The 18,511-nt window shown below is 43.8% G+C and overlaps 1 protein-coding gene across 1 annotated transcript in view; it reads left to right on the forward strand.

Moving 5' to 3' along the window:
• The window catches only part of LOC124795617 (trypsin-3-like), a 145,637-nt gene that overhangs the window by 78,041 nt on the left and 49,085 nt on the right, over positions 1-18,511 (forward strand). Inside the window, exon 4 of the mRNA XM_047259689.1 lies at positions 14,687-14,912. Coding sequence (XP_047115645.1) covers positions 14,687-14,912 — 226 coding nt within the window. The remainder of the gene's footprint in view (positions 1-14,686; positions 14,913-18,511) is intronic.

An 18,511-nucleotide genomic window follows, 5' to 3' on the forward strand; every position in this document is an offset into this window, starting at 1 on the left:
TCGTAACACATCTGAAATTGTAAGACGTCATGGTCTCCTGACCTTCATTGCTTACATATTCCGCCCCCACAATCATATTCCGCACATCAGGACGCTTCATTCAAACCCAAACTCGATAAGATAAAGTCAATGTTTTATGAATTCATGTAAACAATATGCAAATAACCGTGGTTGAAATACTCGAGGCTGGCGTACACACATACATTCCAGACACAATGGTCACAGGAGCTTTTAGTTCGAGAAAGGCAACCGCACACCAGGAGGCCAGTCCCGACCCGTCTACGTCGGCTGGTGGACGCCCGTGGAGCAGACAGCGTTCGCCCGAGGGAAAGGAGGAATGACCCCATGTTCGGCTTAAAAGAAAATTCTGCTACATTGTGTGGGAGCAGCCAGCCTACACATTCTTTAGACATAGCACGCAGTTTCAGAGATTTTTGCAGGGAGACAGCAAACGCCAAACGCCGATACTGCAGATTTCCAGATTGGTCGCCTTAAACGAAACGCCATTCTCCCGTTTTAGAAGAGCAATGCTGATTGGCAGACAATATTTCTGACGCCTTGAGCTGAAGGAGTCATGGAAGATACCGAAAGATATACCCCTTCACATCTGGTATGGAGAGGCGCCGTTCCATTGTCGCTCTTGGAGTGAGGAACAAGTCTCTCCTCAGTACTTCACTGGGAGAGCACCTCTGTTGAGAGTGAATCAAAGTGCGTCTCTCTATATTGAATCCTTGCGATTAAGCGTTGTTCACTGTGTTGGCCGTCACCCTTATTGTGCGGTGTGAATGGACAGTGTTATAGTTACACGCATGCGAGCAAATTTTTGAGGGGCATCACGATGGACTAGTTATCTGACTGCTTTACCACGCCAATAGTTAGACTAGGTGAGAATAGGAATCCTTGACTTCATCAAGGCGTAGTGAGAGTTTGATTGGCGAAGGTCAATCCAGATAGAACGAGAGTTACCTCATTTGTCAGCAGCGAGCGGCGCAGAGAGCAGTCATTGCAGCTTACTGTATTGTGCACTACAGTTATTGCGAGCTCCATATTTCCTCCACAACAGTACACTTCACTGCATTTCACATGCGACAGCCTCGACCGTACCTAGCATCATTCTAAAGGATAATTATTCAAGTTGAGTAGGCGTGCCTCTCAGCCATTCTGCCAAGTCAACAACAATCTTAAACTTTGTATAGAAATTTCATTAGCGAATCCTATCCTTGAGAGGTAACTTCACTTTCTGAAAAGAACCCGGATATAACTTGTTCAATTCATAACTAAAAGTGCCATTGTGATTTCTCAGAATTTTTGCAAAATAAACAATAACTTTCCTTAGTTTCATGTTTTTCTTACGCTAACTAGCACTACTCCAGTACCCAAGTGTCCCACTAGTTACATAAGAAATTTTGTGAATTTTTGTGTCATTTCCTTACAGTGGACGACTCCAGAAGATCTTTATTGTTGAAAGTTTTTCAGGCATTTCTCTTTAGAACGTTAGGAACGTTTGTCTGACTTCTGTAGTAGTGTGGGGGAGGAAATAGCATCTTGCAGGAGCCACAGGGTAAAGGGTACATCTCAGATTAATCGGTTGCGCAGAATAACAGAATCTCAGATCAACCCCACGCTAACAAAATGTAACGTCCACTGTTCAAAGAGCCGTCAATGCGCACAAGAGGTGATCGAGACGTGTAACCAATGCCACCCCATAGCATCATTCTGGGTGATACGCCGGTATGGCGATGACGAATACACACTTCCAATGTGCGTTCACTGCGATGTCGCCAGACACGGATGTGACCATCATGATGCTGTAAACAGAACCTGGATTCATCCGAAAAAACGACGTTTTGCCATTCGTGCACCCAGGTTCGTCGTTGAGTATACCATCGCAGGCGCTCCTGTCTGTGATGCAGCTTCAAGGGCAACCACAGCCATGGTCTCCGAGCTGATAGTCCACGCTGCTGCAAACGTCGTTGAACTGTTCGTGCAGATGGTCGTTGTCTTGCAAACGTCACCATCTGTTGACTCAGGGATCGAGACGTGGCTGCACGATCTGTTACAGCCATGCGGATAAGATGCCTGCCATCTCGACTGCTAGTGATACGAGGCCGTTGGGATCCAGCACGGCGTTCCGTATTACCCTCCTGAACCCACCGATTCCATATTCTGCTAACAGTCGTTGGATCTCGACCAACGCGAGCAGCAATGTCGCGATACGATAAACCGCAATCGCGATAGGCTACAATCCGACCTTTATCAAAGTCGGAAACGTGATGGTACGCATTTTTCCTCCCTACACGTGGCATCACAACAACGTTTCACCAGGCAACGCCGGTCAACTGCTGTTTGTGTATGAGAAATAGGTTGGAAACTTTCCTCATGTCAGCACGTTGCAGGTGTCGCCACCGGCGCCAACGTTGTGTCAGTGGTTCAAATGGCTCTGAGCGCTATGCGACTTAACTTCTGAGGTCATTAGTCGCCTAGAACTTAGAACTAATTAAACCTAACTAACCTAAGGACATCACATACACCCAAGCCCGAGGCAGGATTCGAACCTGCGACCGTAGCGGTCGCTCGGCTCCAGACTGTAGCGCCTAGAACCGCACGGCCACTCCTGCCGTCTTGTGTGAATGCTCTGAAAAGGTAATCATTTGCATATCACAACATCGTCTTCCTGTCGGTTAAATTTCGCGTCTGTAGCAAGTCATCTTCGTGATGTAGCAATTTAAATGGCCAGTAGTGTATCTTAACAAGTTGGCTCATAAATTACTTATATCGATTTTACAATTCTGCTAATTTCTATGTTTTACTATTTTTATTTTAGTATAGTATCGAAACATCTGAAGAAATTCACTGCTTCACTTTCAAGTTTTTCGTTTAATATTTTATCTTCATATTTTCTGTAATGTGAATATATCTCCAGTTCTTCTAGCAAATCCATTTTATGTCCTTTATTTAGTCGGTGGAGTACTTCCAAATTTCACCAGTAACTTCACCAAAAGAATCGATACCCAACTAAAAAATAGCGTGTTTCTGATGTATTGCAGTAAAAGTCAATGAAATGAAGCACACACTGACAACATCAATAGAAATGGCTTAATACACACGAAAAATGGGAATTATTTTCCGAAACGCATTGTGCGAAAAGTAAAAAAATAAATAAAGAAAGAAAGAAAAATCGTGACTGGTAGCAGAAGATTTATTTGTAAACAAACCTATTGTTCCACAGTCGCTGGCCTTCAAAAACCATTTAACATGGATCAAATCAGAATGCGGTACCGGTCCATTTCAAATCGTCATACGAATATGCTGTTTTCTATGGGCTTCTCCGCCTTAATGTGTTATCGAAATGAAGTGGAACGAGTTAGGTTTACATTATACACTGTACATCAATAGTTTTAACAGTAATGAACATACTTGTTTTCATTTCTACAAATGCAGCTACATTTGAAAAATAGTTTTTTATTTTTAATTCTTTTTGTTAATTAACAGTCTGTATTAAAAAATTCGTCCTTGGAATTGAAGAAGTTGGCCAGAAGAAATTATTTTAGGCTACATTTAACAGCTTGCTTTCCTCCATGTCAGATGTTTATGTTATTATGTAAATCATCAAATGGTTTTGTTCACGTATATTGAACTTCTTTTGACAGACTTTAAAAGCTTTAAAAATGGGCAATAAAGGTCATTTTTTCTTCTAATCTTGAGGGTATGGACTTCGCTACTGGATTGTTGATGACGAATTCCATCAACAAATACACAGGCTGGTCAGAAACTGTGAAAAGCTTGTAAGGGTGTTCCAGGATAGATCGTACTGAGAAATAATTGCAAACGAAAAAGTTCGTTCCGTTACGCCGTTTCCGATTTAAGGAGCATTGAAGTTAGCCGAAAGGGCCGACCGCCAGAGACGGTGTTACCAAACGTGTTCTTTGGTTTCCTAGAACCGAGCAAGAGAGCGATACAAAATCGGTCATGGGACGTCAGTAAGGATCGAACCCGAGCCGTACGCTGACCAGTCCTGTTTCCTATCATTTACGCTAGGAGAACAGCTGACACTAATTGCATCCCGCGGGCCGCTTGTTGCGTTATTGACTAACTTCAGTGCTAGTTAACGCGCAAACGGCGCAACGTATCGAATCTTTTTCTCAACAATTATTTGTCAGCATGACACCCTTACAGTCTTTTCACACTGTTTCTGACCACTCTGTATATTTTGTGATTGTGCAGTTATTATCCCTAGCTCCCTGAAGAGGTTTCCAAAAGATATCATATACATGATTCTAAGGCTCTTACTGTTCGCTTTTGTGCAATCAGTGCTTTCTCTCTACATATGAGTTACCCTAGAAAATTTTTCCGTTCCTTAACCTGAATCCAGTCCAAATGCGAATGCAGGATCGTCAATGAAGTACAATGCTTACGACTGAAAGCGTGTACAGTGTGGACGCAAATGTACAGAGATGTGTGGGGAGAAGGTCGTAGAGACATGGAATATTCTAGAATATGCAAACATTAACATAAAAAAATCGATAACCTTCTAGAAATCACAAATATTAAACGACAAATATTTGCCGGCGATCGGATTCGAACTGACGACCGGTAGTATCCAGCAAATGACACGAAACACTGTTCCAGTGCATGCAATGCGGCTCGCATCAGTATGACAGGAAGTTCATTCTTCTGTTTCCAAGACCAGCAATAGCAAGAAGAGCATAAGTTCAAAATGGTTCAAATGGCTCTGAGCACTATGGGACTTAACATCTATGGTCATCAGTCCCCTAGAACGTAGAACTACTGAAACCTAACTAACCTAAGGACAGCACACAACACCCAGCCATCACGAGGCAGAGAAAATCCCTGACCCCGCCGGGAATGGAACCCGGGAAAGAGCATAAGTAGTTAAAATTAACTGTTTGAGGAACTCAGTGTCATGTTTGTTCCACTTAAAGTTTCCATCAATACGTGGAGCAGAGCATTGAATGTCGAGGAGAGTGTATCTAGGAACACATGATGTTTCATGACCGGTATTTCAGTTTGGTGACTGATTTTAGAATCACATGAAGGAACGCACACTACAAACCGCCATAAGCACTTTCCGGCATTTTATACTGTTTTTGTTGTAGTGAGACATAAGCTTGTGCCTTGTGCAGTTTCTGCAAATACAAGGTGACACACTGCAGACGGACAGTTTTGAACTGCGTAGTACTGAGGGCGCTGTGGTGGGAGGTGGTCGTGGTGGGGATAGTTCTGACCCACACAAGACGCCATTTCATTTACTCAGTCACTATGGAGCGCTGGGACTTGCAACGTCGAGTGTTTGTCTATGACAGTTTCGTGAAAGGTGGTGAGTCTACGCAGCGATTGTTTCGTGCGTGGTTTAATGTCGGTCGACATGGAGCTGTTCCGAGCCGTAACACAATCCTCAAATGGGTGGAAAACTTCAGATCAACTGGAAACATACTGAATAAGAAGCATCCTGGCCCGAGACGCAGAGTAACGACACCAGAAAATGTTGAAAGGGTAAGGCAAGCAGCAGTCAGAAGCCCAGGACGGTCAACTAGTCGTCATGCTAGTGAGTTACGAATCAATCGTGAATCGGTTGGACGAATTTTGCATAAAGAATTAAAATTCCATCCCTACTAAATGCTCATTGCACAACAACTTAAGGAAACTGATTTTGCTGTATGATAAGACTTCTCTTACAGAATGCAAGTGATTTTGGTATCGAATGAAAATGAAATTTTATTGATGGGCGATGAAGCTCATTTTCATTTAAATGGGACCGTGGATAAGCAAAACCTACGTTACTGGACTCCAGAGCATCCACACCTTATCCACTAGCGTCCTCTACACTCAGAAAAAGTGACAGTCTGGTGTGCTCTTGGCTCTGTTGGCATTATTGGACCTTATTTTTTGAAAAGAACGGGACCACAGTTACTGTTAATTCGGTTCGTTACATTCATTTGCTTGAAACATTCTTGAAACCAGAACTAAGAAGACGACGAATCGGCCGGCCGGGGTCGCCGAGCGGTTCTAGGCGCTACAGTCTGCAACCGCGCGACCGCTACCGTCGCAGGTTCGAATCCTGCCTCGGGCATGGATGTGTGTGATGTCCTTAGGTTAGTTAGGTTTAAGTAGTTCTAAGTTCTAGGGGACTGATGACCTAAGAAGTTAAGTCCCATAGTGCTCAGAGCCATTTGAGCCACGACGAATCCGTTTAAAACGGGTTTGGTTCCAGCAGGATGGGGCAACATCGTATACTGCAAACACTTCAATGACAGTTCTTAGACGCGTGTTTCCTGGCCGGATTATCTCACGTTTTGGCAATATTCCTTGGACTCCCAGGTCTCCCGACTTGTCAGTATGTGACTTTTTTTCCGTGGGGTACCTTAAGAACTATGTCTATAACCAAAAACCACGAAATTTGGAGGAGTTGAAGAATGCAATAATTCATGAAATTGCTGCCATCCCTGCAGAGATTTTAGTCCGTGTGATGGAGGATTTTGAGAAGAGACTTGAGTCCTGCATTCGAAATGATGGACATCACCTTGACGACATTATTTTTCACAAATAACTTTGTTAACTAAAATGGCAAATAATGAGCTTTGATTTTGTGTTAATAAACATACATTAATTTTAAAGTTGGCTGAGTATTATTTCATTAAAAACCGTCCGTCTCCCGTGTGTCACCCTGTATTACGAGTCCAACATATTTAAGTATAGTATAAGATATTAAAGCTATTTGGAGGATACAGTTAATTCAAATGCGGAGTTTTATGCCGGGGAAAATGTCTGTATACTTTTAAGAATAGTTGATAACCTGTGGACGGTTATGCCATGCTTCATCGGTCGTACGCCATCTTTACCTTGAAACAGCTCTTCTACTATGGAAAACGTGACATTTGTTAATACAATATTCTCGGGTTTCATGCCACGTCAAGTGGTTACCTGCCTATGAGCTTTCGGCGGAGATCTCCTCTGCCATTGTCAAGTGTTTGTCAGATGAATGCCGCAGCCTCGCTTATACAGCCGCGCTGCTGCCAGTGACGTCACTTGCGCACTGTCTGAGGCCTACGAGAAAGACAGGTCGCAGCGCGTGCGTCACAAGGGTAGACCTGAACTAGCTTGTTCCCTCATCTGAGCGGAAGAAATGCGTTTTTAATCGTGTTAACTCTTAACTGTGTGTTTACGTACTAACGAGAATAGCATATTTTACTGGAATCTGCTTTCATAGAGTCTTACTGATAACTAGCACTACAACAAAATACGCAACCGTGCAGTAGCTTTAAGATCTATGCTCTGCGTAAATGGTATAACAGCTCGCTTATGCCATTTAGTCTCTACTGCTTAACAGTTCTCATTTCATACAAGATGTACTGCCTCATACAACCGATAAAATTTTATTGTACCCAGTACGGCCGTTACAAATTATTAGCAGGCATAGGGACTTCCAATTGCTGTAGGACTAATTAACAATAAGACTCCATAATAGGGGATTCCAGTTGTTTGTTCTGGTCTTCAGTCCTGAGACTGGTTTGATGCAGCTCTCCATGCTACTCTATCCTGTGCAAGCTTTTTCATCTCCCAGTACGTACTGCAACCCACATCCTTCTGAATCTGCTTAGTGTATTCATCTCTTGGTCTCCTTCTACGATTTTTACCCTCCACGCTGCCCTCCAATACTAAACTGGTGATACCTTGATGCCTCAGAACATGTCCTACCAACCGATCCCTTCTTCTGGTCAAGTTGTGCCACAAATTTCTCTTCTTCCCAATCCTATTCAATACTTCCTTATTAGTTATGTGATCTACCCATCTAATCTTCAGCATTCTTCTGTAGCACCACATTTCGAAAGCTTCTATTCTCTTCTTGTCCAAACTATTTTAGGTCCATGTTTCACTTCCATACATGGCTACACTCCATACGAATACTTTCAGAAATGACTTCCTGACACTTAAATCAATACTGGATGTTAACAAATTTCTCTTCTTCAGAAACGCTTCCCTTGCCATTGCCAGCCTACATTTTATATCCTCTCTACTTCGACCATCATCAGTTATTTTGCTCCCCAAATAGCAAAACTCCTTTACTACTTTAAGTGCCTCATTTCCTAATCTAATTCCCTCAGCATCACCCGACTTAATTCGACTACATTCCATTATCCTTGTTTTGCTTTTGTTGATGTTCATCTTATATCCTCCTTTCAAGACTCTGTACATTCCATTCAACTGCTCTTCTAAGTCCTTTGCTGTCTCTGACAGAATTACAATGTCATCGGCGAACCTCAAAGTTTTTATTTCTTCTCCATGAATTTTAATACCTACTCCGAATTTTTCTTTTGTTTCCTTTACTGCTTGCTCAATATACAGATTGAACAACATCGGGGAGAGGCTACAACCCTGTCTTACTCCCTTCCCAACCACTGCTTCCCTTTCATGTCCCTCGACTCTTATAACTGCCATCTGGTTTCTGTACAACTTGTAAATAGCCTTTCGCTCCCTGTATTTTAACCCTGCCACCTTTAGAATTTGAAAGAGAGTATTCCAATCAACATTGTCAAAAGCTTTCTCTCAGTCTACAAATGCTAGAAACGTAGGCTTGCCTTTCCTTAATCTTTCTTCTAAGATAAGTCGTAAGGTCAGTATTGCCTCACGTGTTCCAGTGTTTCTACGGAATCCAAACTGATCTTCCCCGAGGTTGGCTTCTACTAGTTTTTCCATTCGTCTGTAAAGAATTCGTGTTAGTATTTTGCAGCTGTGACTTATTAAACTGATAGGTCGGGGATTCCAGTAAGAGACGAAAATTCTCATTTATACGTAAACACTGAATTACGAGTTAAGAGGTGCAGAAGCGTAGTTTGTCTGCTGAGCGTGACGCACGCACTGCTGCCTGTCTTTCTCGTAGGCCTCGGGTCCTGCCCTGCACCATATAAGGCAATGTTTTGGTGGTGCTACCTCCGTGTTCGCTTCAGTTCTTCAATCACAGGATCCCAGGCCGTACTCAGTTGCAATCCGCCGTCTATATTGAGGGTGTTGTCCGATATTTTCATCTCTACTGCTTCATTTTACTACGCTATCCAAGAAGCTGTTGGTCCGTTTTATAATAGAACTATTGTCGAATGCAATTCGGTGATTTTCCAGTGCATGCTCCTCTACATCTGATGTTTCGGGATAGCGTTGGCGGAAATACCTTTTATTTTCTATGCAGCGCTGTTTAATAGTGCGGACAGTCTGATCGACATAAAACTGTCTACACCCACAGGTATTTCGTATATTCCTGGCGTTCTGAGGCCTACATCGCCTTTCTCAGGCTTCATTAGTTCTTGGATCTTTGCTGGAGGCCTGGGGACTATGTCGATTTTATGTTTCTTCGGGAGCCGGCTAATCTTCCCTGTTATTGAGCCACAAAACGTTGCCTTTGTGTCTTCTTCGGGGGCATTCTGCTTTCGCGCCTCAGATGAAACTGCCGGCGAAATTTGTGTTGTAACCGTTTCCCTTAAAACTTTACGTAAGTGGCTCAGTTCCCTCGGCAGGTTTTCGGCGTCCGAGGCGGTTTCAGCTCGATGTACTAAGGTCCTCATGACAGAACGATTCTGTGCTGGGGTTGGCAGCTGGTGGCGTGTAGATACTGATCTGTCTCGGTAGGATTGTGCTAAATGCTGTGATCGAGACACCCATTGGAATTACGGCGGATAAGGACGTCCACGAATGGCAAGGAAAATGAAAGTTGTTCCCTCCCACACTATGCAGAAAAATCATCTGTAGCGGACCACGCACTGAAAAACGGACACCGAATTGCGTTCGACGATGCTTCTATTATTAAACAGACCAACAGCTTCTGCGATAGCGTTATATATGAAGCAATGGAGATCAAAATATCGGACAACGACCTCAATAAAGACGGTGGTTGCAGCTGAGTACGGCCTGGATCCCGTGATTCGGGAGCTCAAACGTACATTGCCCTATATGGTGCGGGGCACCCCCTAGGTTGCGTCACTGGCGGCAGCGTGGCTATATAAGCAAGGCAGTTGCATTTACACAACAATCAATCACTTGCCAATGGCGGAGGAGCTCCATGCCGAAAGCTCGTGGGCAGTTAACCACCTGATGTAGCTTGAAACTCGAGATTATTTAATTAATGGATATCCCTCCTAGATCATGCATTCGTACATGTGATATTTGCTCTGGTTTTCTGTAATGTATTAACAATTTTCCTTGTGTCCAAAATGGAAATTTTCTATTAGCTGCCATTAGCTTCTGTTTCAAAATGTTTCAACTTGTAGTTGGTTTTTGATGCTACTTCTTCTTCATTCCATTTCATTATCGGTTAGGGATGAGAAGCAGAGTAACAATGTACCACACAGATTATCAAATACAGTACTGGCTTGATTTTATGGAGTGTAACAGTTTGAAATTTGGATAGAATAGTTGTCCTAGGAAAAGTTTTTATCATTGGAAAGACCTTATTTTTCTGGAGTAATTTTGAATTTAAGAAAACAGTTCAGCGCACGTGAAAGCATGATTTCGTTTCAAAATGGAATAAAAACATATATTAAATTTCTATTACAGTGCTGACTGGAGGCAGAAACCTGAAAAGTGTTTAAAGATACAACACTATCACTTACATTGCTTCTACTTTTTTGCAACATGGCATGGCTGTGATTGTGTGCATACAGTACGGCCTACCAGCGCCATATTTTTTATTTTTATTTTATATAGATGTACGCAATATGTGCCACCAGTGATGCGGTAAATGACCAAACACCGGGCCGGCAGCTGAAAGTTTTTAAATGGAGCTCTTGGTGTACAGAAATACGTATTTTTTTCTTTTTGGGTTGTAGGTATGGACAACACTATTCTTTTCAGATTGCGGTGGGTTATTTACGACGAAGTTCATTAGCCAACGCTTACAGCTTTGGGCAAACATTTGGATTCAAGAAAAACAATACATTACCATTCCTAATATGTTGTAGGAACCCTGTTAGCATTCAACACAGCTTACAATAGCCTAGGCATGTATAAAAGCGTCCTACTTTCAAGGGAATCTTATACCATCTTTCCTGTAAAATTGTGGGAAGTACAGGCAACAATGATAGAGGTGGAGAGCGGTCACGTACCATTCTCTCCAAAGCTGAGATCTGGTGACGGTGATTTCCGGGGGAGATGCAACAATTCATCCTCCTGCTCACAAAAGCAGTCGAGGACGATGCGAACCTTGTGAAACGAGCTCTATCATATTAGAACACACTATCACCATTGTGAAGCAAACATTGTACCATACGATGGTCCTCAACGGCCAAAGTAGTCACATAATTCTTGGTAGTAATACGACATTGCAGAGTACCCGAGGGCCACATGAAACACCACGATACAGCTGCCAAAGTCATCGGAAAACCCTCGTCAAGTTTCACTTTTGGGATGTAAACTCGGCGCTTATCCAGCCATAAGACATTCGATCGTTATTCCATAGTCAGGTTTTACATCTTCGGCATCACATTTTCATGTTTGCATCATTGATGGGTCGTTTTGCAATTCCAGCTCGCCCTGTAGGTCCGTCCTCACGGAGCTCTCTACATGTTGTTTTCATGCTAACAGGATTCACAAGTGCGACATTCAGTTTCACAGTGAGTTTTGCAGCTGGCGACCTTGTATTTTCCGACACAATCCTCGGCAATGACCTCTATCACGATCACTCGATACACAGTTTCGTCCTCATTTTGACTTACCGTACAGTGTTTTTCCGTTTTTGCTGTATGCAGTAGAAGTCTTCGATACGGCGCCACTTTAAAGATCAAACACTTCGGCTCCTTGATTAGAGAAGCACAGACGATACGAGCAACAATAACTTGTCCACATTGGAATCAACTCAGCACCAACATAATGCACTAGAACTACATTGAACACTGTTGTGCTCACGATTGGCACTTGCAACGCATTAAGGACATTGCACAGGTGCTGTTCGTGGTTAAATACAACATCACAACCTCGGTCTTGCTAGTTAGCGGCACCACCGTTTAGGATAGGGAAAGTTAGTTTTGTGCGATATTCTGAGCACAAGTTACAGCCAGGTGCGGGCCGGATTGCAGTGAGTTACGCATACCAGCAGCTGCAAAGGCAAATGGAGGCCACAGGGGCGTAGAACTGCCGGAGAAGGCACACACAGCAGTTTGCATGGCGCAAGTCGCAGGCAGAAGGAGACAGTGGCGAACATAAGTGTTATGCATACGTGACGCGAAGCGGCACGCTTGGCAAAACAGAGGCGCACAGCTGAGTATAAATAGGTGCCGTTTTATAACGAGATTCATTCAAGTGTGGCAGCTCTCCTGGATGGCGAGGCATGTCACACCACCGACTACACGCAGCAACGGATGGGGCGCCAGTTTCCAAGGCAGGTCGTTGGTTCGATGCTCTGAGGCCGACGTGGGATCCGCAGCCAGTCAACGATGGGCCACTCTTTGGCTCGCTACCGCGGGCAGTCGTACCGACTCCTGACACACGCCGGGGACACCCCTAGGCGAGGGCTGCAGATTCGGACGCCGGATCACGGGCGCTTGCCACTGCGATCTCAGCTACATCAGGAAAGAAGAAGCAGGAGCAGGAAGGACCTACAGCTGCCAGCAGAGCAGCACTGAGATAACGAGAACGGTGGCCGTTGAGGCTGCTGCTGGCGCAGCCATCCTGACATCGTCAGAACTCAGCGGGCCGTACAAGGCCGGCTCGACACAGCACTGCATTACACGGGCTGCTGGGGTGCTTCCTCAGCACTGCAGGGCCCTGTGATGCACACCAAGAGGACGACTGCACTGTAGCTAAAAAGGAATACATCACAGGAGAGCTTGTGTGAAGTTTGGAAGGTAGGAGACGAGGTACTGGAGGATTTAAAGTAGTGAGGACGGGGCGTGAGTCGTGCTTGGGTAGCTCAGTTGGTAGAGCACTTGCCCGCAAAAGGCAAAGATCCCGAGTTCGAGTCTAGGTCCGGCACACAGTTTTAATCTGCCAGGAAGCTTCATATCAGCGCACACTCCGTTGTAGAGTGAAAATTTCATTCTAGAAACAACCCCCAGGCTGTGGCTAAGCCGTGTCTCCGCAATATCCTTTCTTCTAGGATTGCTAGTTCTGCAATGTTCTCAGGAGAGCTTCTGCGAAGTTTGGAAGGTAGGAGACGAGGTACTGGAGGATTTAAAGCTGTGAGGACGGGGCATAAGTCGTGGTTGGGTAGTTCAGTTGGTAGAGCACTTGCCCGCGAAACACAAAGGTCCCGACTTCGAGACTCGGTCTGGCACACAGTTTTAATCTGCTAGGAAGTTTGACATCAGTTGGAAAGTTTTCGCCGAGTTTTAATACGGCACCTCCTGGCATCCATCCACTACATTTGGTGTTTTGCCGGTACATTTGGTCATGCTAATACATTCGGTGGCGGAAGTTGCCACTACACTAGCGTCTCCGTTTATATTCAACCACGCATTTCTCGCAGTGTTTCTATACAGGGTGATTCAAAAAGAATACAACAACTTTAGGAATTTAAAACTCTGCAACGACAAAAGGCAGAGCTAAGCACTATCTGTCGGTGAATTAAGGGAGGTATAAAGTTTCATTTAGTTGTACATTTGTTCGCTTGAGGCGCTGTTGACTAGGCGTCAACGTCAGTTGATGCTAAGATGGCGACCGCTCAACAGAAAGCTTTTTGTGTTATTGAGTAGCCGGCCGAAGTGGCCGTGCGGTTAAAGGCGCTGCAGTCTGGAACCGCAGGACCGCTACGGTCGCAGGTTCGAATCCTGCCTCGGGCGTGGATGTTTGTGATGTCCTTAGGTTAGTTAGGTTTAACTAGTTCTAAGTTCTAGGGGACTAATGACCTCAGCAGTTGAGTCCCATAGTGCTCAGAGCCATTTGAACCATTTTTTGTTATTGAGTACGTCAGAAGTAAATCGACGACAGTTGTTCAGCGTGCATTTCGAACGAAGTATGGTGTTAAACCTCCTGATAGGTGGTGTATTAAACGTTGGTATAAACAGTTTACAGAGAATGGGTGTTTGTGCAAAGGGAAAAGTTCTGGACGGCAGAGAACGAGTGATGATCCAGCAAGCATTTGTTCGCAGCCCAGGAAAATCGACTCGCAGAGCTAGCAGAGAGCTGCAAATTCCAGAATCAACTGTATGGAGAGTCCTACGAAAAAGGTTAGTTATGAAACCTGAACGTCAACTACCCGAGGCGATGGATCGGCCGCCAGGCAGCCCGTGACAGAGCACTTCATCACTGGCCTCCAAGAAGCCCTGATCTTACCCCATGCGATTTTTTCTTATGGGGGTATGTTAAGGATATGGTGTTTCGGCCACCTCTCCCAGCCACCATTGATGGTTTGAAACAGCAGCTATCCAAACTGTTACGCCTGATATGCTACAGAGTGTGTGGAACGAGTTGGAGTATTGGGTTGATATTGCTCGAGTGTCTGGAGGGGGCCATATTGAACATCTCTGAACTTGTTTTTGAGTGAAAAAAAAAACCTTTTTAAATACTCTTTGTAATGATGTATAACAGAAGGTTATATTATGTTTCTTTCATTAAATACACATTTTTAAAGTTGTGGTATTCTTTTTGAATCACCCTGTATTTTTACCCAACCCCTGTACGTGCAGAAAGGTGTCTCTTAACAAGCACTGCGGTTGCTGCTGCTGACGCGGTGGCCTGTTCGCAGGGTGCAGAACGCGTCGGTGCTGTCGGTGTTGGCGGGCACGGCGACGCTGAGTGGCGGCGGGCAGCGGCGCGTGGTGCGGCAAGCCGTCTGGCACGAGCGGTACGACCTCAAGGCGGACTCCCCACGTGACGTGCCGCCCCTCAACGACGTCGGCCTGCTGCTGGTGAGCGGACCACCTGTCGTCCAGGCCGTCAAGCGCCACGGCTTGATATTTTTAAAAATATCGGTAACTCGATGTTGTTTGTTGTTGTGGTCTTCAGTCCAGAGACTGGTTTGATGCAGCTCTCCATGCTACTCTATCCTGTGCACGCTTCTTCATCTCCCAGTACCTACTGCAACCTACATCCTTCTGAATCTGCTTAGTGTACTCCCCCCTTGGTCTCCCTCTCCGTTTTTTACCCTCCACACTTCCCTCTAATACTAAATGGGTGATCCCTTGATGCCTCAGAATATGCCCTACCAACCGATCCCTTCTTCTAGTCAAATTGTGCCACAAATTTCCCTTCTTTCCAATTCTATTCAATACCGCCTCATTGGTTATGTGAGCTACCCATCTAATCTTCAGCACTCTTCTGTAGCACCAGATTTCGAAAGCTTCTATTCTCTTCATGTCTAAACTATTTATCTTCAATCCCGTCTCCGGCCATCCTGATTTAGGTTTCCCGTGATTTCCCTAAATCGCTTCAGGCAAATGCCGGGATGGTTCCTTTGAAAGGGCACGGCCGATTTCCTTCCCCATCCTTCCCTCACCCGAGCTTGTGCTCCGTCTCTAATGACCTCGTTGTCGACGGGACGTTAAACACTAATCTCCTCCTCCTCCTCCTCTAAACTATTTATCGTCCACGTTTCACTTCCATACATGGCTACACTCCATACAAGTACTTTCAGAAACGACTTCCTGAGATTTAAATGTAAATTCGATGTTAACAGATTTCTCTTCTTCAGAAACGCTTTCCTTGCCATTGCCGGTCTACATTTTATATCCTCTCTACTACGACCATCATTAGTTATTTTGCTCCCCAAATAGCAAAACTCCTTTACTACTTTAAGTGTCCCATTTCCTATCTAATTCCGGCAGCATCACCCGATTTCATTCGACTACATTCCATTATCTTCGTTTTGCTTTTGTTGATGTTCATCTTATGTCCTTCTTTCAAGACACTGTCCATTCCGTTCAACTGCTCTTCCAAGTCCTTTGCTGTCTCCGACAGAATTACAATGTCATCGACGAACCTCAACGTTTTTATTTCTTCTCCATGGATTTTAATACCTACTCCGTATTTTTCTTTTGTTTCCTTCACTGCTTGCTCAATATACAGATTGAATAACATCGGGGATAGGCTACAACCCTTTCTCACTCCCTTCCCAACCACTGCTTCCCTTTCGTGCCCCTCAACTCTTATAACTGCCATCTGGTTTCTGTACAAATTGTAAATAGCCTTTCGCTCCCTGTGTTTTACCCCTGCCACCCTCTGAATCTACCGATGTATCGGTACTAAAGAACTTCATTATCAGTTCTCAGTATATCGAGAATAGTATCGATGTATCGACATACGAGGGGGAAAAGTATCTACGTACCTGCATATAACAATATTGGCTGTGCATTGTAAATATACTGCCGATTTTGGAGCTTTATAAGCAAGTATTGATTTATTAATAGATATTCTGTAAATTAACAAGCTAGCAGCCTGCCTATCCCCCTTAGAGAAAGAATTGGAAAGAAAACGGTGTTCATTTTCGCTTGGCAATAAACAATACTGCACGTAAGTGGCACGATAAAAGGTGTCCGATGGGTCCATCTCCGGTTTTGTCACATATCGCGTTTATCCGCAACACATCGTGTCGACTTCCCTCTTTCTTTCTGTCTTTCTTTCTTCATTTCTCCGAACGCCAGCGGCCTAGCAGTTGCAGTGTCAAAATTGCTTGATGAAGCTAAACGTTGCAGTTTCTGTTCGTAGCGCCGAGCGCCGATTAAGTCAGCATTTCCCCTCATGCATCACTGGCCATAGCAACGAGCAATCTTGTGATTTAGATTTTTGTTCATAATTTTCCCAACTGTTTCTGAAGAATGTCGATGTGAAGAAATAGCAGACTAGTTGCGTTAATAATTGTTTTTTCACGGGATTGGTATTCTGTTTCTTCACATCGGAAATGTTCTTATACCATTCACACCACGAGCCCACAGTACAATCGATGTTTTTTTGTGCCACCAGATACTTGCTCCACACAGTCAAAAACAAAGACTGTACTTGGTCAAAGCTCAAAAAGTAATAACACTCCTTCACAAAGTGAAAGTAAAATTATGTCATACTACACTTTCAAAAGAATAACTTCAAACATTTTCGAAAATTGTGAAAAAATACAATATAAAATAAAAATATCGGCACTTCATATTTCCGTTCTGATATGGATTATCGAGTGATAAATATCGCCTATATATCGGTGCTTTTGGGGAAAATATCGATACATCGATATTTTAGCAACAGCACTTTCATGTGCTATACCAGCTCACAAACCGAATGACGCACAACAGGAAACTAATTTTACGTGCTACACTGAGCGTATGGTCAGCAATTTGTTAGTCCCATGTTACCGTTTGTGAGTGTCATGTTAAGTTTATAGCTTTTGTAGACTTAGAGAAAGCTTCTGACTGTGTTGACTGGAATAGAATCTTCGAAATTCTGAAGGCAGCAGGTGTAAAGCACACGGAGCGAAAGGATATTTACAACTTGTAGAGAAACCAGACGGCAGTTGTAAGGAGACGAGGGACGAGAGAGAAGCAGTGGTTGAGAAGGGATTAACATAGGGCTGTAGCCTATCCCCGATGTTATTCAATCTGTAAATTGAACAACCGGTATAGGAAACTACAGAAAAATTTGGAGTACCAATTAATGTTCATGGAGAACAAATAAAAACCTTGATGTTTGTCGACGACACTGTGACTCTGTCAGAGACAGCAAAGAATTTGGAAGGGCAGTTGAACGTAATTGACAGTGTCCTGAAACGACAATATAACATGAATACGATACTGCAGAGCCGGCATGCATGTCCGAAGGAACTTTGAAGTGTAATTCGAAATAACGCTCGCACTGCAATATCGTATTTATTTGCTGACACCGGGCAAGCAACTTTTAAGTAAAATGTCTCACCTGTAAGGGATTATACATGACAGATGTACGAGTGCAGATATAGGCACATAGTTGACGACATACGCAAGTTTGAGTCTTGGCTATAGGTCGTGCTCGGATAGCCAAATGGTAAGGCGACCAGCGGAAAATCCTGGTCCGTGTCCCGGCGCCGCACAAATTTTCATTGTCGTCATTCCATTATACAGCTGGTAGTATTCCATATTTGTAACAGCGAATACATTTCATTTATATAAGATGAACGTCAACAAAAGCAAAACAACGATAATGGAATGCAGTCGAATTAAATCAGGTTATTCTGAGAGAAGTAGATTAGGAAACCAGACATTTAAAGTAGTACATGAGTTTTGCTAATAGGGCAGTAAAATAACTGGTGATGGCCGAAATAGAGAGGATGTAGAATGTGGTCTGGCAACGGCAAAAAAGCCTTTCTGATGATGAACAATTTGTTAATATCGAATATAGATTTAAGTGTTAGGAAGTCTTCTCTGAAAGTATTTGTGTGGAGTGTAGCCATGTACGGAATTGAAACATGGACGATAAACAGTTTAGACAAGAAGACAATAGAGGTTTTTGAAATGTGGTGTTACAGATGAATGCTGAAGGTTCGGTGGGTAGATCACGTAACTAATGAGGCAGTACTGAATAGAATTGGGGAGAAAAGAAGTTTGTGGTACAA

This window comes from Schistocerca piceifrons, chromosome 4 (genome assembly GCF_021461385.2).
Source record: "Schistocerca piceifrons isolate TAMUIC-IGC-003096 chromosome 4, iqSchPice1.1, whole genome shotgun sequence".
NCBI lineage: Eukaryota > Metazoa > Arthropoda > Insecta > Orthoptera > Acrididae > Schistocerca > Schistocerca piceifrons.